A 25388-nucleotide genomic window follows, 5' to 3' on the forward strand; every position below is an offset into this window, starting at 1 on the left:
TTTGTACCCCTCCTTAGCCAATGTTCTGGTACACAGTAATACCTCAATAAACAGCTCATGAATGAACAAATATCTGTGTTTTAAATACCCTTAATATTTAATTACCCTAGCATCTGAAAATTGCTTGCAAATGGTTCATTAAATATACATACATTATATAAATAAATCTATTTCTCTCTCTCTATATATAAATATACATATATATGTATAGGGCAAAATATTAACAACCAACAAAGATTTGTTGGACTATCCATTATTTCTATAGGCTTGAAATTGAAAATTTTCAAGTACAAAGTTAGGAGAAAAAAAAAGGACACTGGTATCCCTTTATAATTGCAAATATAATTATAATGAACAGTTCTATATTCCCAAAGCACATTCATTGCCCATTAAGTCTTTTAAAGATCCCTGTGAGTGAAGAGGGGAGGGGGGTGCTAAGTAATTCCTCAAGTTTTAAGGGCAGCCAGCACTTGGTTAAGATCTTTGAATTCTAAGTCCTTTTTACTACACCAATCTGCCTCATTAGATGAGTTTTCAATAAATACTTTGTCTTCTCCCCCAAAATGATATGTTCAAGTCCTAACTCCTAATACCTCTGAATGTGACTTTACTTAAAAATAGGGTCTTTGCAGATGTAATCAAGTTAAGATGAGGTCATACTGAAGAATGGGCCCTCAATCCAATGCCTGGTACTTTTACAAGAGAATACAGGAGGTTTGGATACAGAAACACAGAGGAGACAAAGGGAAGAAGGCCAACGTGCTGGAGTGACGCAGCTACAAGCCAAGCAGCTACAAGCCAAGGAATGCCAAGGAATGCCAAGGACTGCCAGTAACCACCAGAAGCCAGGGGAGAACCACAGAAGAGGTTCTCCTTCAGATCTTCCAGAAGTAACTAACCCTGTCATCATCTTGATTTTGGACTTCTGGGCTCCAGAACTGAGAGAGAATATATCTCTGTTGTTTTAAGCTACCCAGTTTGTTGTAATTTGTTACAGCAGCCCTAAGAAACTAATACAGTAGTTATCATTTGACCTGAAGCATATATAACTTTTACGCAACAATATGTGTGACAGCAGGGTTTAAGTTACTCGTTTTACATGACATGTCCTCTCAGACCTTACATAGAGGGACAGGAAAAACAATTTAAAAGAAATTTTTACCACTTTTAGAGTTTTCCTGATAGTTACTATTGTTGCCTCTGTATATTTTAAAATATGAATACATTTACAAAAAATTATTAGTGAGATTATTAAAATACTTACTTGTTCATGCCCTCCCAAATATGGGTCGTCTTCTGCCATTCTGGAGCTGTACATCAAAAGAATACAAAACCGAACTGTAAAACTGGAAGGAACCTTAAAAATTCCGCTATGCAGGAGTAAACTGTATTATTCCAGTAAGACCAAATGTAACCGTTTTTTAAAGACCTTGGGAGGAGGATATGGTGTAGTTCCTCTTTGGAATCTAACAGTAGAAATATTGCATAATCAAGGAATTACCACTTACATATAACCCACAACACTTAATGTCAACCTCACAGTAGTGTCCTGGAGTTTGGTACAATTAGTCTTCATCCTCTGTATAAAAATCACGCCACTAGATTCCTTAGAGGCCATTTCTTTTTGTCACCATCGAGACTTCAAAGATTCACTTAGCTCTTTGTGTAGGTTATTTTCCAACCCTTCATGAATTCTGTGATAGTCCTAGAACTATCTCCCCACTTTCTACATGTCACTTGAGTTGAGAAGCTCAGAGGGGGTCATTTTGCTGTGAGAGGGCCTGATCAGTGCTTTGCATAGCACACGGTAGGACGGCTGCAGTGTGCCGTGCTCTGTCCCCTAGAGCACTCCGCTGCTGCAGGCCACTTCCTCTGTCAGAGTGGTCCAGAAACACTGTAACATTAAACATGCAAGCAAACGGCACAAAAATAAGAGCCCTTACTATCAAGCCTACAGTCTCAGATTTACTCAACCCCAGCCAGATATTAAAACATCACAGGCCCTAGCAATCTTCTGTTACCCAGAGGCCTTGACAAAAATTAAGAGCCACATGACCAGATAAAAATAGTATCTAAAATCACATCCATTTTGGATTTACTTAAGAAATATCCTTATCATTATTTTAAATATGTATAGGACAATTTTAGTTAAATGTACTTAGATCAAAGTTTAGACATATTGCCTGAAAAATTAGAAGATAAAAAAAAAAAAAACAGAGCTGAAAGATCTGAAGCCAATTTTTCTCTCTTTCTTTTTTTCTCATGAAGTCTATAAAGCATTCAACGGCACTTGAGACTGGGCCTGTCCCAAAGTGTTAGCTGTCCACCAAAATCTGTTCTCTCCTTTTCCACAGTAATAGAGTTGTGGCTGGAAACACACTCAGCCAGAGTATACCCCACCCACACTCCTGTGGAGTTAGGGATGGTCATTTGAAGAAACGCTTGCCAGTGGAATGTCAGAACTATTTATTGTGTGCCATTTCCAGGTCTGGGCTTAAGGCCCTTGACATCCTTCCTCCATGTTTTTGTTTCTTCTCTGTCCCACTGGATTAAAACCTAGGCATGGAGAAGACCTGGCACTTACATGATGATGAATGGCAGCTAAGACTGATGGTGATGTGAGAAAGAAATCAACGACTGTGTTCTTTAACCGGGTGTATTGTTGGGTCTCTTTGTTAAAACAGTTTAGCCCTCACTCTAATGAATATATCATTTAACATTCCAAAGTCCTCCAAAGAGGATTCCAGTTTCCAATGAAATCCTCTCCCGCTAGTGCCCTCTGTGACTGGGGAGGAGGGAAAGAGCATCGGAGGGTTCCTAGTGGAATGCAGAGTAGTGCTGAATTTCAACAAAAGGGAAAAGAGCGGCTCTGAGTTCTACAGAACAAGAACGCCATGCAGATTTGCAAGAAAATATTCGTCTAAGACAAGAAACTATTGATTGAAGATTTACAAACAGCTGTAGTTAAGACAAACAGCTAAAAAAAAAGGAAAACAGACCTTATAGTGAAGAAGAATTAAATCATTAGAAATTCAAGAGTTCTTCCACTGCTGGGTGTGTGACTTTGGATATATAACTAACCCACTGTGGCCTCTGTTTCCTCATCTGCAAATGAGAGACTCTGATAGGGGCTGGACCTTTGAAAGGAATAGATTTTGCTGTGCTCGGAATATGTTAGCTAATAAATACTTATTCAAAGAAAAAATCTCCTAAGTCATAACTCTTTCTGTAAACTTGGATTTTTATACGGACTTAAGTATATATCCATATTAAAGAATCATTAGCATAATTTTCACTTATATGAAGGATACCAGTAAATAGTGTTACACTGAAATACAGTGTTAACACCAGTTACAACATTCCATGTGAAAAGTTCTTATTCTTAGAACACAGAAGCCCAAGCTTCCAAGAAAAATATTAAGACCATTTTTTTTTTTTTTTTGCCTTTAAGGTGGGTTGATCATTTGAATCCTCTCAGTCTTAGCCCACAGTCTTTAAAGGCAAAGGGAGACTGCTGACTTGTTAAACTGACAGAACCTGTTCAGAACCTCTATTACACTGATTTTACATATATATTTAAACCTGGGGATGGTTTCCTGACCTTTGATTTAATGTAAGGTGGCCCTGACCCTAATTTTAAAGACACAACTAAATCTACTTTATTAGAACTGATGCAGGGTTATTATCATGATCATCACTGTACAGCGAATCTCAATGAAGATCTCTAAATCATAAGCACAGGACAAAACACCAAATTAAATACAGTCCTCCCTCCAATATCCTCCCCATGATTTATGCACGAATGAGCGCCAAAAGGTCATAGTTTTAAAAGCCTAACAGCAGCCCAAGAGATACTGGGTGACGGTTAAAATCTGAACTTTTACAGCTTTTGTAAGACGGAGAGTTCACTGTGAAGAGCTGAGGTAACAGTACACTAAGAGTGATGTCAATGTTAATTCATGATTTAAAAATAAAACGTCAAACGAAACCAAGAATTATTTGGAAAGGATGAATCACAGTAATATTTGCATTAATTGTAAGAGCAGGTTTTATTTCAAAATTTTGAAATACCAACTAAGCCTTTGGAACTGAAGAATTAGGAAAGACCAGGGAAAGCCTCTACTGCCCCCTTGCTCCCCCAGCCCTTCCCCTCATTTTCCCTTTGCACACAGTTCTGTGCTTTTGAGGAAGGACCTTGAAACAGAAAGGGAGACACTGGGTTGACTGGTGAGAAGATGGGCCTAAGCTCTGCATCTCTCTCCCCCAACAGTGAGGCTTCCAGAAAAATTTTCACACCATGGAAAGGGAAACAGAAAATACAGCTAGCTAGCAATAACTAAAATATCTCCCTGAGTGAATTGTTTGTATTTCTCACATGAAAGGCATAACGTTATAACTGGCTAAGTTCTGAATATATGATGAGTTCTGCATGAAACGCCTAATGGATTATTTTCCACACGTCTGTGACAATTCCACCACTGACATCAAAGGCCAGCATAAGTAGTTCTTAGTGAGGGCAGCAAAAACAAGGCCACAGGGTTGGATGATTAAGGGTAGAATTGGTGGCACTCCCCTCCTTGTAACTGGGGAAATTTTCTAGGATCAGAAATATTCACACTTTTTGACCAGGGCCCACTGTAAGAAAATATATTCTATTAGATTTCATTAAAAAAAACAACCACCATTAAAATCCATTAAAATGATTTCATGAGCCACTAATGGGTCACGATCTGCAGTTTGAAAAACAGAATTTTAGGTGCCATCTAGAGGATAGAGTTGGGAATCAGAGAGATAAAGTGTCTCCATTTTCAAGTTTATTTTCAGCCACAACAGACATCACTTAGGTGTAATTTTAGTACCTCATCTTGGATGAAATTACAAGAAAAAGAGTGACTTTTCACCATCTCTCTGTTGGATAATAAATTAATAAAGAGAAAGAATATACTGGGGTTTCTTTCCACGGAGGAATTTTTTGGAGGAAACATGCTGTAAGGTTTATGCACTACATATGTGAAACATTATATGTGTACTACATATAATATGAAACATTCAAATAAAGAGTGTCTATTGACTCTGCAATTCCACTTTCAGGAATTTGTACTAAAGAATTACATGAGCAAGTGTGCAAAAAAATAAGTACAAGAATATTCACTGCAGCAAAAAACTGGAAAGAGTCTAAAAGTCCTTTGATAGGAGATTGTTTAATTATAATTATGCTACATTCATACAGTTATATGTTATGTAACTGCTAAAAATAGTAATTCACATCCATATATAGTAACATGGGGACTTTTACTCCCTAAGTTATAAATTTCTATGTTTTAATTTTCTAACTTAATTATGTAATTGGAAATATATTTTTAATAGAAAAAAAGAGAAAATCAAACCCTGTCCTGAATTTAAAGTTTAACTCTGACATCTTTAACGATTAATGATATACAGTGAAGAAAACATAAAGTATGAATGAATCAAAAACTTCTAAGCACTACTGGAATCCTCTTCGTAATAAATAGAAAAAAATTTAACTTTAAAGTGGCTATTTATTTACATCTTTCTGATGATATACTGACTTAGTGATGATGAAAGAAAAGTTAATGGTGAGTTTAGTTACTTTTTTCAGATGTTTAGATTTGTATAAACTCATTTTCTATGTTTTTCCACTCCTCCATCCATTTTCAGCTCCCTATTTTTTGAGTTGGGTACAATATGACCAATTAACATGTAGAATAGCTACCTAGTAAGTACAAATGCATTGTGCTTGGAGCTGGTATAAGATAAGGTCCCTGTTTACAATGGAATACCAATCTAACAACATTCAACTATTACGGCATGCAAAGCTTACCAGCACAGTTAGTGATACATAGCAAATGTTAGCCATTTTATTAGGTAGCACAGTAAACATTATGTTTATAATAAATTACGGGAATAATAGGCAGTAAAAGTTTAGGCACTCTGAGAAGAATCAAGTATTTTTCTTTCTTTCCCATCCTACACATTTACTGATACACTGCCACATTCCCTCCCTATCCTAATCCTTATCACTGCTGAATAAAATGTTTGCATTTTGCCTCCAGGGACATTTGGCAATGTCTGGAGACATTTTCATCTGTCACAACTGGCAGGTGGTCCTACTGGCATCTAGTGTGTAGAGATCAGAAATGCTGCTAAACATCCTATAACGCACAGGATGGCCCCTCACAATAAAGAAATATCCGACCCCAAATGTCAATAGTGCCCAGGATGAGAAACCTAGATGCATGCCATCGCGTCATGATAGTATGCTGGTTCACTTGGAGAAAGAACTAAACTTTACTGACTACCTCCCATGAGTAAGAATTAGAGATAGTGCTTCATACATTTCAGTTAATTCTCACAATAATCCTGAGAACACTGAGGCTTAGAGAGAAGAAGCCATTCGCTCAGGTTGACAGAGTAATGCTGGCTACTCTGACTCCACCGACCATGATTCGAATATCACTTGTCTAAGGGGCAGAATTGATTTTCCTTCTGGACCCACAACTTTATTTTAATACAGCATCTTTGCTATAGGTCTCCTGAATGTTCAGGTTGGAGGTAGTCTACCCATAGCACAGCCTGAAAAGCAGAACATCACTGTGACAATACACAAAACTTAAGGGAGTTCTTCCTGAGACAATCAAATGTGAAGTTAAAAATACGAAACAACGTCAATGCAAGTGGTAGTTGCTTTTTGTTTTGTTTTGTTTTAAATGTCTCCATTGATCAAGTTCAAAGGACAGAAAGAGAATAAAGAGATTCTCTCGGAAAGCTGCCCATAGAAAACACCACACTCACTAATGGTATGATAAAAGTACGTAGTACATATTTAAAATTAAGGTATATTGAAATGGTCCTTGAATGCTTTCATTAATTTAGTCATTCGTTAAAAAAATATTGTAACTACTATGTGTCAGTTACCAAAGATACCAAAGTACACAAGAGTGAAGCACTACCTGTACTCACAGAGCTAACAGTTGTGGTAGACTGAAAGCAATGGCCAAAAATTCTTTGCAATTCCACCTGACAAGAGGAAAAATCTATTTCTCCATCCCTTGAATCTCGGCAGGGCTGTAACTTACTCTGACCAACAGAGTGAGATAGAAGGGTGAGTTTTAAATGCAGGCTTCAAGAGGCCTTGCAATGACCAACCATTCTGTTCTCTTGGAACACAGCTGCCATGTGAATAAGCCTGGGCCAGCCCACTGGAGGATGAGAGGCCACATGGAGCAGTGAGGGCAAGTCCTAGCTGAGGGTCCCCTGGACCACACAGCACCAGCTGAGCGGCCAAAAGACTTCAGAGATCCCCAGAGCCAGGTGAGACCAGATGACCTAGATAGCCTCCCGAACTGGGAGAAATAACAAATGTTTGTTTCTTAGTTAGCTCTGTGGTGATTTTTTATGTGGCAAAAGCTAACTAATGCAACAGTTTAGTAAGTAGGAAGACAGGCAAAAACAATGCAACACCGTAAGTATTATGGGTAACGGCAGGTATGTGGGGCATGGGTTAGATATCTTGGTGATTCAATAATTACATTTTCTCTGTTAGGGTCCTATTTAGAACACCCTTTGTACTCATTTTTACTTTATTGGCCTATTCAGTTTCCAACTGAACAAAAGAAACAAGGACAAGAGGCAAAACCACCATGGTATAAACAGAAATAAAATTAGTACTGTTAAAACCTTCAAAATATAAATATTAATAAATTGCTGCTAGCTTTAAGCAGTGATACCATTATAAAACAATGATGTTTTTAATCCTTTCAACTCCCTACTATCTAACACCAAATTCATCATTCCTATGGCAATGGGCCCCATTCCGACTTTCCAGGTTTTGCCAATATCTCATTCTCTCATGTACTCAGAGCCAAAAATTCAGTCAACTTTTTCTCCTTTTCCCTCTGCTTATTTCACACCCATCCAGTCAATAATCAACTTCTGCTGATTTGTTCTTTGTATTATTTCTTGTATCTGCCCCTCCTTTGCACTTTCCTTTCACTGTTACACCCTAGTTAAACATTCATTGCCTTACCTCTGAATAACAATAATAGCCTCCATACTGTTCTCCTTTACTGTGGTATTTCTTCTTCCTTAAGCCTCTTTCACATTATTGCCACATTGCTTACAAGACAAAGTCGAAAGCCCTCAACCATTCACCATATTATACTATAAGCATCACCTTAATAGGCTCTTAATGCTTAATAGGTGATGCTTATCATATAATATGCTGAGTGGTTGAGGGCTTTCCACTATGTCCTAATACTACGTCCTAACCAAAACCTTCTACAACAGGCAGACTGATCATTCAAAAATGCTTTGCTCATTTGCATCTTGTATATTTGTTCACAGTATGCCCTGCATCCTAAAATGCCATCTTTCCTACTTAAATATTACCCAGTCCTCAAGCCTCTACTGAAATCCAACATTTGCCAAGAAACCCTGTATTTCCTCTGTAACCTACAGCTCTACAGTCCACGTAAGGGCTATAATACTTCTGTGTATTGATGACTGCACACTCAACAACATACTGTTCTACTGCTATTTAACTTTATATATTTATCATCTTTTTAACTGGATATAGATGCCTAAAAATAGAGTTTTACTTCTTTGAATTGCCAAATTAGTAAATAAGTACTTTAAAAAAATTACCTTTGCATTAATGGTAAGGAACAGTGCAATTCCAGATTTGTCCAAATGTGGACTTTTGGTTTCAGTCATGACAGTAACAATTATTGAACTTGCCCCACTGCCATACTCAAATGTAAAGCTATACAAAATACTTGAAGCAATAATTTAAGACCCTGGACAAGAGACAGTATAAAGCTGTATACCGTAAGAGAATGGAAATACTTGAGGTGTGTTCCAAATTCACTTTTTGACTGAGGGCACGTTCCAAACTATGACACAAGGGCGTAGAGCCCAAATAGAGAGCAGCAATCTCACAGGGGAGAGTATCAGAAAGGAGAGATACACAGAGAAAGAGGCTCATAAATCTCCATAGGGGTCACTTCTGGGCATTGGCCAAATATGAAACTGTGCTAGTGCAGGACAAGATTCTGCAAAGCCTACTAGAAAATAGCTGCTGGGGATCCAAATCCAGGGACAAGGGGGAACAATGATAAGCTGAATTGAGATTCCAGAAGTTCCTGGAACTTCTGAGAGACACTGAAGTTCTAATTATCTAGGGTGAAGAGACATCACTTAACAATCCTAACATTCAGTTGTGACCTCAGAAGACCATGCAATGGGAGTAAAGGATATACCCTAGAATAAGGGCTACTCTAAACTCTTCTTAATAAAACCAGGTGATCCACCAATAAATTTATTGCCCATTACAACAAAATTCAACAGTCTTTAACAGAAAACAAAGGTCCACACTCTCTACAATGGGGTATTCACAATGTACAACAAAAAGTGACAAAACATGCAAAGAAGTAGGAAAATATGACTCAAAAGAAAAAATATGACACAAATGATGAAATTAGCAGCCAATGCCTTTAAAACTGCCAATAGTAATATGTTCAAGAATGTAAAAGGAATATGGATATAATGGATAAACAGATAGAAGATCTCAGCAGAGAAATGAAAACTACTAAAAAAGAAAAATAACCAATGGAAAATTCTAGACTAAAATGAAATTTCACTAGGTGTACTTATTAACATATTGAGCAATGTAGAAGAAAGGATCAATAAACTTGAATAATGGCCAATAAAAACTATTCAAGTGAAGCACAGAGAAAAAAGGCAGAAAGAAATTAAGACACCTTCAGTGACTTATGAGACAACATGAAGTGGTCTGACATATGTATAATTTAGAATCCCAGAAAGAGAGAGAAGAGAGAAAAAATATTTGAAGAAATAATGGTGGAGAATTTTCCAAACTTGATTAAAAAAAAAAAAATCAACCAATGACCCAAGAATCTCAAAGAACCCCATGTTGGATAAACACAAATAAAACCACAGTTAGTCATATTACAGCCATACTGTGAAAAACTAATGATAAGAAAAAAAAAATCCTAAAAGCATCCAGGGACAAGGGGAAACAATGACAAGTATGATGGCTGACTTCTCATCAGAAACAATGATGAAAGTGCTGAAAGGAAAAAACCGAATCAGTGAACAATTCTATATTCAGCAAAAATATCCTTTAAAAATAAAAAGCGAAATTGACATTTTTCAAATAGACAAGAGCTGAGAGAATGTGTAGTCAGCAGGTCTGCTAAAAGATATGTTAAAGAAAGTTCTCCATGCTGAAGGGAAATGGTACTAGTTAGAAACTTGGACCTACATGAAAGAATAAGAAACACCAGAGGTGATGAATATGTGGTAACTATAAGACTTTTTTCTTGTTTGTTATTCAAGAGAAACATTACAATAAATTTTGGGGTTTATAACCTATGCAGAAGTAAACTGTATAACAATAACAACACAGAGGAAGGGAAGAGGACAAATGGAAGTAAAACACTATCAAATTCTTACATTATATATGACATGTTACAGTATTAATTCATGGTAGACTCAAGGATGCATATTATAATCCCTAAAGCAACCACTTAAAAAAATAGCCGATGAAGGACATAAAGTGGAATTTAAAAAGTAAACTTGGCTTATTCAAAAGATGGCAGGAAAGGAGGAAAAAAATGAATAAAGAACAGAGGGCACAAATGGATAACAATTACCAAGACAGTAGGCTTAAACCCAACCATATCAATAACTACATTAAATAGAAATAGACTAAAGTCACCCATAAAAAAGTAGAGATGGTCAGACTGGACACAAAAGTAAGACTCAGGTATATGCTTTTCATAAGAATTACACTTTAATATTAAAGACTGAGATAGTCTGAAAGTATAAAGATGGAAAGTTATACCAGTTACACCATGGAAATACTAAATATAAGAAAGCAGGCTATACTAAAATATCATATACAGTAGACTTCAAGAGAAGAACAATTACCAGGGACAAAGAGGAACATTTCATAAGAATGAAGGGTCAAATCATCATGGAGAAATAATGATCATAACGTGTAGGTACATATTAACAGAGCTTCAAGATGCATGAAGTAAAAAGTGGCAGAACTAAAGGAAGTAGAAATATCCACAATTATAGTTAAGATTTTTAACACTCTTCTCTCCATAACTGATAAAAGTAAATCAAGAGAACATCAGTAATTTTCATAGAAAATTAAGGAACAATACCATCAACCAAATTAACCTAAGTGCATATACAGAACATTCCACCAATGACTGCAGACTACACATTCTTTTCAAATGCACATGGAACATTCACCAAGATAGACTATATGTTGGACCACAAAACAAGTCTCAATAAATTTCAAAGAAGTGAAAACATATAAAATGTATTATCCAAACACAATGAAATTAAAAACCAAGACTAGAAAGATACCTAGAAAATCCTCAAACATATATGATTAAGTCAGGTATTAAACTGGGTGTGTGCCTCTTAGAATCAATAAACGTAGTAAATATAACTTCATTACCCTGTATGAAAGAAGCATCTAAATTCTTGCTGTATCTTGTCCATTGTAACCATGGGGGACAAGGATTTTTTAAGAGAAGTGATTAGAATGCATTCTAATGCTTTCTATAAGAAACAAATCTTTGCCTATGGTGTCTTCTTAATCACAGATGACTGAAATTTATAGGATCAAAAAATGTTTTGGACATTTTCTAATCATATTATAATTGTCATGTACATCAAATGGCAGATTCCATTCTAAGTAACATTTCTTTTTTTTTTAAATATTTCCCCATCTATTTGCTTTTTTTTTTTTAAGTTTTTAAATTAATTAATTAATTTATTTTTATTTATTTTTGGCTGTGTTGGGTCTTCGTTTCTGTGCGAGGGCTTTCTCTAGTTGCGGCAAGCGGGGGCCACTCTTCATCGCGGTGCGCGGGCCTCTCACTATCGTGGCCTCTCTTGTTGCGGAGCACAGGCTCCAGACGCGCAGGCTCAGTAGTTGTGGCTCACAGGCCTAGTTGCTCCGTGGCATGTGGGATCTTCCCAGACCAGGGCTCGAACCCGTGTCCCTTGCATTAGCAGGCAGATTCTCAACCACTGTGCCACCAGGGAAGCCCAGTAACATTTCTTTTTGTTTACACTATAGTAAGATAAAATCTGGTGAATATAAATTTGTATAGCTAGAGAAGTTCTCTAAAGATTTATAGTAAATTAGCTAAACCCTTACATGTTAGAACTGATGTCACTTGTGGGAGATTACTGCCTTCCATTTCCATATAAAAACCAATTCAATACACCTACTCAAAGTTTGAGGTCTTTCACTAAGGTGGCATTCAAAAGGGATTTGACTTACTGGACCTTGTTCTGAACTTTTTGCTTCCACATTTCTACTTCTACAGATTTCTTCCTCCCTAAAACTAGAGTACGATGGTGGGGGAGGATGTATGAATAGGCACAGCACAAAGGCTTTTTAGGGCAGTTAAATATACTCTTGTATGATAACCATAACGATGGATACATGTAATTATACATTTGTCTAAACCCACAGAATGCACACCACCAAGAATGAACTGCAGTGTAAACTCTGGATTTTGGGTGATTATGATGTGTCAATGTCGGTTCATCCACTGCAACAAACACACTGTTGTGGTCGGGGAACACTGATAACGGGGGAGACTATGCATGTGTGGGGCAGGGAGTATACGGTAAATCTCTGTACTTTCCCCTCAATTTTGCTGTGAACCTTAAACTGCTCTAAAAAAATAAAGTCATAATAAAAAAATAGAGTATGACCAAATTTTAATTTCATGTCTGACCTTTGTCTTGAGGACCAATTTGGAGTATCTGTATTTTCAGATTGAGGAGGAGGAGACCTCGTGGATTATGAGTTAGAGATTAATATTCCTTTTTTTTTTTTGGCTGTGCTGCGTGGCACGCAGGATCTTAGTTCCCCCACCAGGGGTCGAACTTGTGCCCCTTGCAATGGAAGCGCGAAGCCCTAACTACTGGACAGCCAGGGATTTCCCAAGAGATTAATATTCTTTTGATCAAACATAGAGAAACTGACCACATTCTCTTAAATTTGAATATGATGACTTTAGTATGGATTTTCATTTTTACTAATTCTACAATATCAATAAAAATATATCCTTTATGTCTTAAGAGAAAAAGATTCATCATGTGGACCAGCAATACTTGGTTCTATGTATGTGGTGACAACTGGCCTGGAGGGAGAAAATGGTTTCCTTGAAGAAAGAATCACAACCACCTTCCGATTACACACACACATAAATAATAATTTGCAAGCATCAAAATTAGGCCTTATACAGAGGACCGTTCAGTCCTTAATCTAGATATGAAGGCCTTTTCACAATGACCACGCCTATAGGTAAACCCTTCAATATATGCAGATGTCAATGTATTGGGTTGGCCAAAAAGTGCCTTCGGTTTTTAAGTAAAAACAAAAGACACATTTTTCATTTGCACCAAGAACTTTACCGAGCAATGTATTCACCCTTTTGTTCCACTATCTTCTGCCATTTTTCAGGCAGCTTCATAATTCCATCTTCCCAAAACTTTTCCTCTTTTTGAGCAAAGAACTGTTCCAGTGCCTTTTACAGTCTTCCAGGGAATTGAAATTTTTTCCATTAAGAGAATTTTGTAAAGACCGAAATAAATGGAAATCCGAAGGTGTAATGTCTGGTGAATACGACGGATGAATCAGAACTTCCCAGCCAAGCTGTAACAGTTTTTGCCTGGTCATCAAAGAAACATGTGGTCTTGCGTTATCCTGATGGAAGATTATGTGTTTTCTGTTGACTAATTCCAGATGCTTTTTGTCAAGTGCTGCTTTCAGTTGGTCTAATTGGGTGCAGTACTTGTTGGAATTAATCGTTTGGTTTTCCAGAAGGAGCTCTTAATAGAGGACTCCCTTCCAATCCCACCATATACACAACATCACCTTCTCTGGATGAAGACCTGCCTTTGGTGTGGATGGTGGTGGTTCATTTCACTTGTCCCACGATCTCTTCTGTTCCACATTGTTGTACAGTATCCACTTTTCATCACCCGTCACGATTTGTTTTAAAAATGGAACGTTTTCATTACATTTAAGAAGAGAATCGCATGCGGAAATACGGTCAAGAAGGTTTTTTTCCGCTTAACTTACGTGGAACCCAAACATCAAAGCGATTAACATAACCAAGCTGGTGCAAATGATTTTCAACACTTGATTTGGATATTTTGAGTATGTCGGCTATCTTCCGCGTGGTATAACGTTGATTGTTCTCAATTAATGTCTCGATTTGATCGCTATCAACTTCAACTGGTCTACCCGACCACAGAGCATTGTCCAGCTAGAAATCTCCAGCACGAAACTTCGCAAACCACTTTTGACATGTTCGATCAGTCACAGCACCTTGTCCATATACTGCACAAATCTTTTTTTTTTGTTTCAATTGCCTTTTTACCTTTCTTGAAATAATAAAGCATAAAAGGCCGAAAATGTTGTTTTCTTTCCATCTTCAATATTAAAAGGGCTACACAAAAATTCACCAATTTTGGGCTTCCCTGGAGGCGCAGTGGTTAAGAATCCGCCTGCCAATGCAGGGGACATGGGTTCGATCCCTTGTCCACGAAGGTCCCACATACCGCGGAGCAACTAAGCCTGTGCGCCACAACTGCTAAGCCTGTGTTCTAGAGCCTGTGCTCCACAATAAGAGAAGCCACCACAATGAGAAGACCGCGCACAGCAACAAAGACCCAATGCAGCCAAAAATAAATAAATAAATTTATTAAAAAAAAAAATTCACCAATTTTGATGTCTTTTTTTACATGCACGCTGATATGACAGCTGTCACATACAATCTAACAAAATTGTTTCAAATGAAGCTAAAGACAACTAAGTGCTACTAGAGCCATCTTACAGAAAAAAACAAATGAACCTTTTGGCCAACCCAAAATAAAGGGAGCAGGAAAAAAGGTGAACCATCCTCTCTTCTATGTCTGATAAGGTCTGATGTGAATACTTCTTTCTCCCATGTCTCTTTGTCACTGATCTTAACTGCTCGGCAATAAACAAAATATCTACTCAAACTCATAAATGACAAATTAATGTAAAAATTTGATTTTTAAAATATTTTCACTTACATATTTTGTTCGGTGAGGAAAATCTGAAATAAGCTGCCCTTAGGGCTTTTAACAATAGGAGAGTTAGTTCCTACTTGTGTAAAGCTCGTTATTAGCACCTTGAAGTAATGAATTCATTCAGTCAACTCTTGACTGTTATGCGGACGAATATGAGTCACAGAATCAACGTTTACGTAATTTAAAAGTCACTAGTGAAACCTTTTAAATGAGACTGAAGGGTAGGAATCTTGACTAAGAAGGGGCAGAAAGGGGGCTTTTGGTGTGCTGGTTACGTACTATTTAATGTTAAGTGTGTTCACTTTGAGATAATTCATTAAAGCCGTAATCTTACGATTTGTGTCCTTTTTTGGTTATGTGATTCTTCAATTTTAAAAAGGCTAATATAAAAAGAAAAAATTTTAAACTGAAAACATTAAATGATCTAATAAGCTCCATGAAATTCTGGATTTCTGTCTTGTTCAGCACTGTATTCCCAGTGCCTAGAACCTGGCACATAGGAAGGACTCAACATATATTCAAATAAATTAACGGTTAAAAAAAAAAATCCTACTATGCAAAAGTAGAAGAGCTTATATAAAGAGCAAAGTTTCCCAACACCACCTCCCAACTCCAATCCTGCTTTTCCGAGTGATCAACTTTTTAACACTCTTAACTTTCTCTTTTTGGTTTTCCTGGGGGTTCTTTTCATATCCCTAAATACTATGTTTATATCTTTTTTTCTTAATTGATCAATTTTAGACATGTGTTCTTGCTGACAGATGAGGATTCAGCTCATACCACTACCACTTCCCTATCTTCTTCCTCCAAATATAGTTATAATTAGTGAGACCTTGAAGCAATTTACAATCAAAATACTGAATTTTATATTCAATTTCTATATCATGTGTGCCTTAAATTGCTTTGGAGATATGAACATGAGTTCATAGTAGAGAATAATTAATAATGAAAACATGCAACCCCAGAAACACCTGGATGTCAGAAAGAAGCTAGACTGGGACTATAAATGATATATAAATGATAACTCATAATTCAAAAAGGACAGTTCCTCATATTATCATATTGATAATCAAGAACTGTCTTTGTACTTTCTTACACGAATTTTCCTTAAGTTGACCTATCTGAATATGGCAAGAAAATCTGAAGTCTTCCAAATAACACTATTATATCAAAGAAACAAATAATTTTAGAGGGAGAAGCTCATTTAGTCTGTCTCATGTTTTTTTTTTTTAAGAGAGAAAATGAGACCCAGAGAAGTTAATTAACTTGCCCAGAGTCATACAGCTTAATCAAGAGCAGTCTATCAATATTTTGTCTAGTTATTTACTTATTCATTTGGCAAACTTACTGGGTGCTGTGCTGATAAAAAGTAAGATAAAATCCCTTCCCTCAAGATATTTTCTGTCTAGAAAGCATAAGAAGTCAAGAGCCCATGGACTGGGAGCACATACATCTTTATGGGGAGGTCAGGAGAATGGGTAGAGGAGGGACAGGGACATGGCGATGTGTACACCATGCCTGAAGGTTGAGTAGTCAGCACAACGGCTAGGGAGGAGAGCGCACTCCTCACACAGGGAATGCAGATGCAGAGGCATTCAAAGTGAGAAAATATGGCAGATAGGAACTGAAAATTGATATGGATGACTTGAGAAATAGGGGATGGGTGAGGAGCAAGGGTGGGAGGTGAGGTGTGCAGGAATCAGCTTGCAAAGACAATGGAGACATTTCAGAAATATAAAGATCGTGATATGATCAGATCTGCACTTTAGAAAGCTGACTTTTATGCTGGAATAAAGGATGGAACAGAAGCAGGAGATTATGCATCAGGAGCGAATGAAAAAAATGAAAGTTAGAAATTCAATGAGGAAGGGATGAATTCTGGAGATGAGAGGAGGCTGAATTGATAGAATTTGGTGATGGATTGGAGGAGATAAGTGAGTATGCATGAAGAATGGGTTTCTAGATTTCTGGCATGGGAAACCTACTGAATGGACCACAGTGGGCTAACAACTGTATCCCCTAAATGTGCTGGGAGCAGCAATTTGGTGGGTGGGAATGATGATAAATTTGATATTGGCATACTGACGGGGATATCCATGTAATGATACTTAAGTGCCTCAGCAATAAAATTACTGTTTCCTGTGGCTTGCCTTGAATGAATGGACTCCTTCAGTTTAACACATATTTAGTACGTACAGCAAAACTGCCCCCCCTCCCCAGTCATCCATCTATTTTAACTTGGACTAATTCCTATTTCGCTATTATGTTAGACTTTTCAAGAGAAACAGGATACTTTCCCTGCCCATCATAAAAAAGCACTTCAAAGTAAATGACTGATAAGGCAATGTTTTAAAATAGGAAGTATTAAAATCTTCCAAGGTGTGCTTGTTAAATTTAGTTAAATGTCTAAAACGGGAAACTGGGTAAACACATGGAGAAACCATACAGACATTATATCCAATAAATGCTACGATATAGCAAGAGAGCAAGGAAGTACATTTAACTGTTATCAGATACCATGCTTTTGATTTTATAATTTCCCAAGTGTATTGAGGTCTGCTTAACACAACTGACTTAAGAATGTAGCGGAAATGACTATTGATTTCAATTAATCAAAAGTAGGATAAGCCACAGTGAAATGTCTACAAAACAGTTCTATTCAAGGACAACCTCTCACTCCTTTCATTATGACTCTCCTCTTCTCATCCATGATATACAGAATTTATCCTTTTCTCTGGAATTCTGATTCACTTTCTAGATTATTTTTCTTTTCCACATTTAAGTCAAAAATAAAGTTCAAGATCTGATTTTATAGAGGACTCTCCCCTAAAACTTTATCTATGCTTTCATTATCCTTTGTTTTGGCCAAAGTTTTCAACATTAAATTTAACTTTTATTCTTTACCTTCATGTTTCTTCCTTTCTACTTTAAATGTCCTCTATATGAACAGAGGGAATTCATACTCCTTCCATCCTTCCACATTGTCTTTAACTTTATAAATCGTACAGGTGCTTATATTATTCAGAGAGCATTATACTAGATGCTGTAAATTTTTAGGGATTCTTTTTCCTCTGACCTCACAACCACACCTAGGCCCCATTTAAAAGAAAAAATACACTTTATAAATCAAGTCTTAATGATCAAACACCAATAAATGGTTATATCTTAGAAAACAAACCTATACCTAAGTTAAGAACTGGTAGATAAAGAAGTTCTTCAAACATCAATAAAACATAAGTCAGGGATTCATGTTAAAACACTAAAAAAAAAAATAGTCATTCTCTCCATTCCCAAAATTCTTGTCATGGAAGGCATATTTTCTAAGACAATTAAGCAATTTACTTTCACTATTTAAATGAATTGTAGGCTTGAACCCAGAACCGATGAATAGGTAGATTGATTAGGGAATTTGTCATCACTTTTAATTTTTCTTTTTTCAAGCTTAATATTATTAGAATTGATTTCTGGAGATAAAAATGAAGGATACGTATGCCCCGACACTGAAATATACTGTGATATATTTAGTAAAACCACACAATAAATAATAATGAATAATAAAAATGATAATTTTGTAAAATAACTGCTATTTTGACAAACAAAATTCATTATAGCAATCAAGTTATTTAATGTTAATTAAGCTCTCTCTATAGAGGTGTGCTTAACTTTATGTAGGTTTTGTATTTTTTTAGTTCAAGTTAGCAAAAAAAGAAAATCTCATGTACAAATCCTGGTGAGCCTCATATATCAAAAGGCTTAAATCTAAGAAAAATCCAAGGCTTTATTTTCCAGTATGAAATGTTTGAATGGTCCATACATTTTTTGACTCACACAGTGAAGACTGGGACAACATTAGAGCTCTGTGTTTTTGTTTATGCCCAGAAGCTGTAGACTGAGCTGATTATGTAATGGAACACAGCAAAATTTATCGTTCTCTCCAAATCTTCTCACAGGGAAGCTATACTCAGAGTACTTGGATTATTTTATTATTCTAACTAACAAACACTGCTGCTATTCACTTTTCAGGGTACTTTTCAACAATGACAGCTTTACAATGTACCTGTTATATAAGTAAACATTTATTTTCTTCCTCAGTTTGTTGGCAACAACAAAAATGATTATACATATATGTATTTGTAAACAACTTTTAAAATTAATTTTTAAAACTTGAATGTGTGTTTGTTAAGTGATTTGAAGAGAGGTCAGGGTCAGAATCACAATTAATTTAGTCCAAAGCTGAGTGGACTGAAGTTAGGAGTTTTCAGTAAAATGGTTCTGACTCTCCCTGAGGGTATGACACCAGGCCTGGGAGTGTTGGCATTGTACCCTTTTCTAGTGTGGATGGTATATTTCATTTCATAAATTGTGTCCACAGAGAATAAATGGTTAGATTCAGAGTTCCAAGGAAAATTTTCTGAAAATGCTACAAGTAAGAAATAACGAACAAAACCCTCCTGTGATGAGGCCCCAGGTTTTATAGTGTTGCAAAATCATTAAAGTATGAAAGTGGAAAGTATAGTAAACCTTGTGGACTGCCTGCTGGTTCCTGAGGTTCTCCAGCTATAACCTTTTCCCCCCAGTTTTTTATAGGTCATAAGTATTTTATTCCGGATGTCATAAAATATTTTGTTTTTACTTTTTGATTGATTAATTTAGATAGGCTTTAACAATCTTTGGATTACAAAGCAGTGCTTGCAGCATCAGTCAGCCTCCATCAGTCAGAATTTTTTTCACAGCTTAAAGAAATCATCTATAGATTAAATTCATTAATATCTGTCAAAAGTACGGGTCAGAATAAAAGCTGGTTATAAGATTTTTGGCCTAATGGTGAAATGTAAATGAACAGTAATAAGCTAATTTGTAATAGGGAATTAAGCCATCCGTTTCATTATTCTAATTTCAAAAACAGGCAACAAATTAAAGCAGATGAAACTTGTACTACTGATAATTAAATCTATTGCTGCAAAAAATATAAAAGAATAACAATGAATTGATTTCTTTTTAAATTTTAAAATACAATGATAAAATTTTTAAATACAATGATATTTTTAAGATTAATATTGTAAATTTAACAAATATTTTCATCCATGATCTACACTCTTGAAGAGTCTATACTCTTTAACAAATCACACTTTATATCACTTTTGTGTAAAACTGTTAGGGTTTAAATATTTTTATAGTGAAGCAATGAGATTTCATTTCACAACTTATTTTCTAAACTATTAGCTGATATTCAAGGGTAGGTCTACCAGCCTCACCTGAAAATATGAAAGCATATTAATTTGCACCCAGGAACCCTCTCTAAAACAAGAGAGACCAAAGGTATGAAACAAAGTCATCATTGAGAAAAGAATGCTACTTTTCTTCATCTAACAGTGAAGCACTGGATACTCATTAATGAAATATTGCAAAGATAAGTGTCTTGGTAATATTACCCTAACTATTAACTCTACCAGATTATCTGGTTGCAAATATTAATCTTTTTTGATTAAAAAAAAAAAAAAGGGGGCTTCCCTGGTGGCGCAGTGGTTGAGAATCTGCCTGCCGGTGCAGGGGACACGGGTTCGAGCCCTGGTCTGGGAAGATCCCACATGCCACGGAGCAACTAGGCCCGTGTGCCACAACTACTGAGCCTGCGCGTCTGGAGCCTGTGCCCCACAACGAGAGAGGCCACGACAGTGAAAGGCCCGCGCACCGCGATGAAGAATGGCCCCCGCTTGCCACAACTAGAGAAAGCCCTTGCACAGAAACGAAGACCCAACACAGCCAAAAATAAATAAATAAATAAATAAATTTATAAAAAAAAAAAAAAAAAAAAAAAAGTTCAAGGAGCCAAACTGACTTGCTAAACTATGTCACAAGTCCCAACTTTCCTCTCTGAAGATGAATGAATGCCTCCATCTTTAAAACCCTTAAGGTCTCCTAAGCAGTGACAGGGTCAACTCAAAGGGGTACGTATGCTTCTGATGATTTACCTGCTCACCTCCAAGAACACTGTAGGATAACTCAGTATTTATGGGAGATACAAGACAGCAAATGAGAAGTCATTCTCAGAAAGCAGGGTCAATTGCTTCAGTATGGTTTGCTGGTCACCAAGAAGCAGTTGTCAATTAACTCTGATCAGACATAAATGTAGATGTAGGAGCAGCACATTTAAAAGTGTCCCCCAGCACAAAAATTCTGTTCCTTCTCCTCCTCCTTCTCTTCTTAAAACATAAAACAATCATGCCACCTTGTATGATTCATATTATAAACAGAAAACCAATCAGCCAAACGAAACAACCTTCCTACTAAAAGTAAGGGAAATTAATGAGAAATTTTGCATAGCCATTGATTCTTATATATCCACTCCTGTTAATGTGATTGCTGTTCAATCTGTAGACTAGAAGAGCATAACCTGAATATCTATTCTTATTGGTTAAACTACTCTGCATTTCCAGATACATTTTCTGCTGCAGTCATTTCTATGCTCAGAACAGCACTTCAAATAGGTTCTGAAAAAGAAAAAGATATTTTGACTACTTTATCAAAAATCTATATAGAAACTCAGATATCATTTTTTAAATTTATTGTTTTAAAATGTCAACTACTGTTCTTACTTCTCCCAAGTTCAAACTAATTGAAGGTTATGAAGTAACCACTTCCCCCAGAAGCCAGAACTTTCACCTCTTCTGAACAGGGGAATACCTCTCATAAATTAGGTAAAAAATAAGGGCTTGTTGATTGAATGATAGTCCAAGATTCCTGTGGCTGCCAATTCCTTATAAAGACCTTCCATCTACCACAGTGAGCAATCCCTGAAAGTCCAGGTAGTAACTTACTTCATCAGTTATCTGGGAGTCTGAAAGCAGTGGTAAACACAGCCTGCATAAATATTAGTTTCTCAACTAGAGTCAATTTGTTCCAAGGAACATGACAAGAGAAATGTGAGGACGGTGATCACTAAATCTAAAATTCTGTCTATTTCAGACTAATTGAGCTTTTACCAAGTGCAACTCAGTCATTACAGATGATCTTGTTTAAAAGGTAGAAGAAGGAAGTGCAAAGATCAAAGGAGTGCTTACAAAGGGGAACAACTATTTTTGTACCTATACTCCAGTATTTACTAACGGGGTTTGAAAAACGGGCGTTTATTCAGCCCACGTGAATGCCAACTGCAGAACACAAGATAAAATTGAAAGTTCAAAACAAATAGATTTTCAAATCACCACCAATCCCTAACTGGATTATATAGAACTTTCTTTAAAAAGTCTTTCAAACAAGGTTAGAAGTGGTTTTCTATTCACGGCAAGCAGTATTTCAGTCCAGTAGGCTGTGGCCCAGGAAGACATTTTATCTAAATAAGCTCCAGAGGGCTTTGAGGAGTTGCAGGTATCAATGTGGATGAGTAAGTTCAGGAGATCTCATATTTCCATTTATCATATATGTTCTTCTCACTTTAGCAATTTAATTACATGATAAATCAATCTCTTTTTATTTCCTGTCTTCTCAAGTTCAGAAGCTCAAAAAAATACTCTGCTTTAAGTTATTTACATAACTTCTTTAGTGCATCAAACAGTAAAAGGATTCATCTCTAGAAAGCACAATATTAAAATCAGGAAAACAGCATGCTTCAGCTGAGGGCTTTATTTTAATCAGATTCCCACTTAAAGTTTTAGCAACAGGAATGCAATTTAAACAACTCAGGAATATTCAATTGAGGCATTCTGTTAGAAAAATAAGCACTGAACATCTTGATCCTAAGCTTTAGTGTTTACCAAAGATCACCAGTCTGTAGAATAACATTTCTATGCCACAGCCATTAAATGTTTTAGTAATACCACAGTCATTTTCTCAGATTATGGGCTTTATAACAAAATCTTTAAGTTAAATATAGTTATTTAGTTACCTGCAATGCTGAAAAACCCTACTTAGCAAAGTCCATGAAAACCTCTTACATCTTGATAATCAAAGCCAAGCAACCAACCAATCTTCGTACAAATTTCCCAATTTACTACGGTAAATTAATGAGAAATTTTATGTAGCCATTGATTCTTACATACCACTCCTGATAATGTGATTTCTGTTCAACCTACACACCAGAAGAGCATAATCTGAATATTTACTCTATTGGTTAAACTACCCTGCATTTCCAGATACACTTTCTACTGCAGTCATCTCTCTGCTCAGAACAGCACGTCTACCAACAAGTTCTGAAGAAGCAAAAGATGATATTTTGACTACTTTATCAAAAATGTATATGGAAGCTCAGATATTTTTTAAATTTATTATTTTAAAATGTCACGATAAGCTTTGTTTACATCATTTTTGTTTTAGAGGTCATGCACAACACATGGTACCGTTGTCCAACTGTTTTACATAATCAGGGTGTCTAAAAAGTGTTCTAAGTGGGTAATTTCGCTCTCAAATGCCCGGCCCTGTAGGATCAGTACCAGGCCCTCCTTATCTTTTGAAAACTAAGGTACAGGTCCTATGGTAGGTGAGCATATCCTGTCCTGGTTGGTTGGAGAGTGTGTGTGTGTGTGTGTGTGTGTGTGTGTGTGTGTGAAGTGGGGGGCTGCTTCTGGAGGTAGGAGACCAGGAATAAGGCTGTCCGGTTCAATCTTGGGGAGCTGGGGAGGGCTTTCCCAGCCCAGAGGACTGACATGCACTTCTGCTTTCATTTCGTGGAACGCCCTTAGGTGAAATCTGCTTCTGCACTGCACCAACCACCTTCCCCTCACTCCTCCGCGCCCAAGCGCCCCTCAGCCCTCAAGCCCCGACCCCCCGACAGGGGGAGGGGAGGTGGGAATAAAAAAAGTTTGCGCGAGTTCCCCTCCGCTCCGCGTTCCCGCCCGGCGGAGGGACTGGGGAGAAAGAACGGCCCGGGCGAGCAGCCGCGGCCCTTCGGCCGACCGGCCCGTGCTTAGTCCGGAGGTGCCTTTCCCCTCTCGCGCAGAGCCCATGCGCCTCTCCGCTACTGTCAACCTCCTCCTCCGGTCTAGCCGAGCGGTTAGCGCAGGAATGAGGAAGTCCGAGCGGGGCCGGACGGGGTGCGGGGCGGGTGGGTGGCGGGAGTCGGGCCGCACGTCGCCGGCGCGGCCCCCGCTTGCCCGAGTCTGGCTTACCCTGCTGACGGGTCCGCGCTCGGCCTCCCTGCGCCTGTGGCTCCCGCTCCGGGGCGGCGCGGGCCTGGGGGCCGGGGAAGGAAGAGGCGGCGGCCGGCCGGAGCCGGAGCGCGTCGGCTCGGGGCCGGGCGGGCGCTTGGTCTCGCCGGGCCAGTCAGCGCCGCGCCATGGCCGCAGCGCGGGCGGAGGGAACGCCGGGCGCGCGGCTGCGGGACCACGGCGTCGCCGCCTTCCCGGCCGCGGCGGCTCCGGCCTGGGCTGCCCCGGGCTCTCGAGTGAGGCTGGCGGCGGGACGCTGGCCGAGGGCAGCGGCGAGAGGCCCGACCGACGGGAAGGGCAGGGGAAGCTGTCGGCGCCTCGCCGGGCTGCTCCGGTGGCGAAACCTCCTCTTCCTGCCCCGGCCCGCTGGTGCACTTCTCTCTCTTTCTCTCTCGCTCACTCTCTCACTTCCTGGCTGGAAATTCCCACTGACGTCGAGAGAGAAGACAGACAGACGGACACACGCGCGCACGCAGCGGGGGCGGGAGGTGGGGTCGCCGCCGGGGGTGGGGGAAGCCCGCACTCCTGCGGGGGGGGGCCTTGCGCCCCCAGCCCGGCCTCGCCGGCCCGCTCCGCACCCGCCCCTCGGAGCCGCTGCGGGGCGCAGGCGAGGGGCGCGCGTTCGGCGCCCTGGACGCCGGCGTCCCCCGCCGCCGCTCCGGGAGCCCCGAGGGCAGCGGCGGACGGGGACGCCCCCTGGAAGCGCCCGCGGGGCCGACTCTTGCTGGGAAGCGGGCGGCGCGGAGGCGTCGGCCGTGAGGCTGTGAGAGTCAGCCGGTCCAGAGCCCCGAAGGACAGGCCCAGGCATCCAGAGGGGATGATGGGTCGGCATGGAGCCAGGCATGCTGTGTATAAAAATAAGTCTCATCTGTATATTCCATTTAAGTGCTCTCAGTTACTCTCAAATCTCTTTACAGATTAAACTGGAATGTCTATAGCATAACTGACTTCTGTCCAGGGAAGTCTGAACGTCTACCGGTTTGGGGTGAGGTCTCAAATCTCCTGGTTTTGACAGTTGTTCAGAATTTTCATTTACAGGGCATTGTCAGGCCTTTATGAGAATTAACTGTGGGTGGAATTAGAGAGATGCTGGTAGCAATGGTT

The 25388-nt window shown here is 38.5% G+C and overlaps 1 protein-coding gene across 3 annotated transcripts in view; it reads right to left on the reverse strand.

Annotated features, from left to right (window-relative positions):
• NFKB1 (nuclear factor kappa B subunit 1) overlaps window positions 1-24830 on the reverse strand; it is a 127930-nt gene extending 103100 nt beyond the window's left edge. For all 3 annotated transcript variants that reach the window (XM_061192590.1, XM_061192591.1, XM_061192589.1), the window contains exons 1-2: window positions 24246-24830; window positions 1265-1310 (exon numbers count right to left, since the gene is read on the reverse strand). In XM_061192590.1, coding sequence (XP_061048573.1) covers window positions 1265-1303 — 39 coding nt within the window. In that variant the 5' untranslated portion in view covers window positions 1304-1310; window positions 24246-24830. The remainder of the gene's footprint in view (window positions 1-1264; window positions 1311-24245) is intronic.
• Window positions 24831-25388: the final 558 nt, after the last annotated feature.

This window comes from Eubalaena glacialis, chromosome 5 (assembly GCF_028564815.1).
Source record: "Eubalaena glacialis isolate mEubGla1 chromosome 5, mEubGla1.1.hap2.+ XY, whole genome shotgun sequence".
NCBI lineage: Eukaryota > Metazoa > Chordata > Mammalia > Artiodactyla > Balaenidae > Eubalaena > Eubalaena glacialis.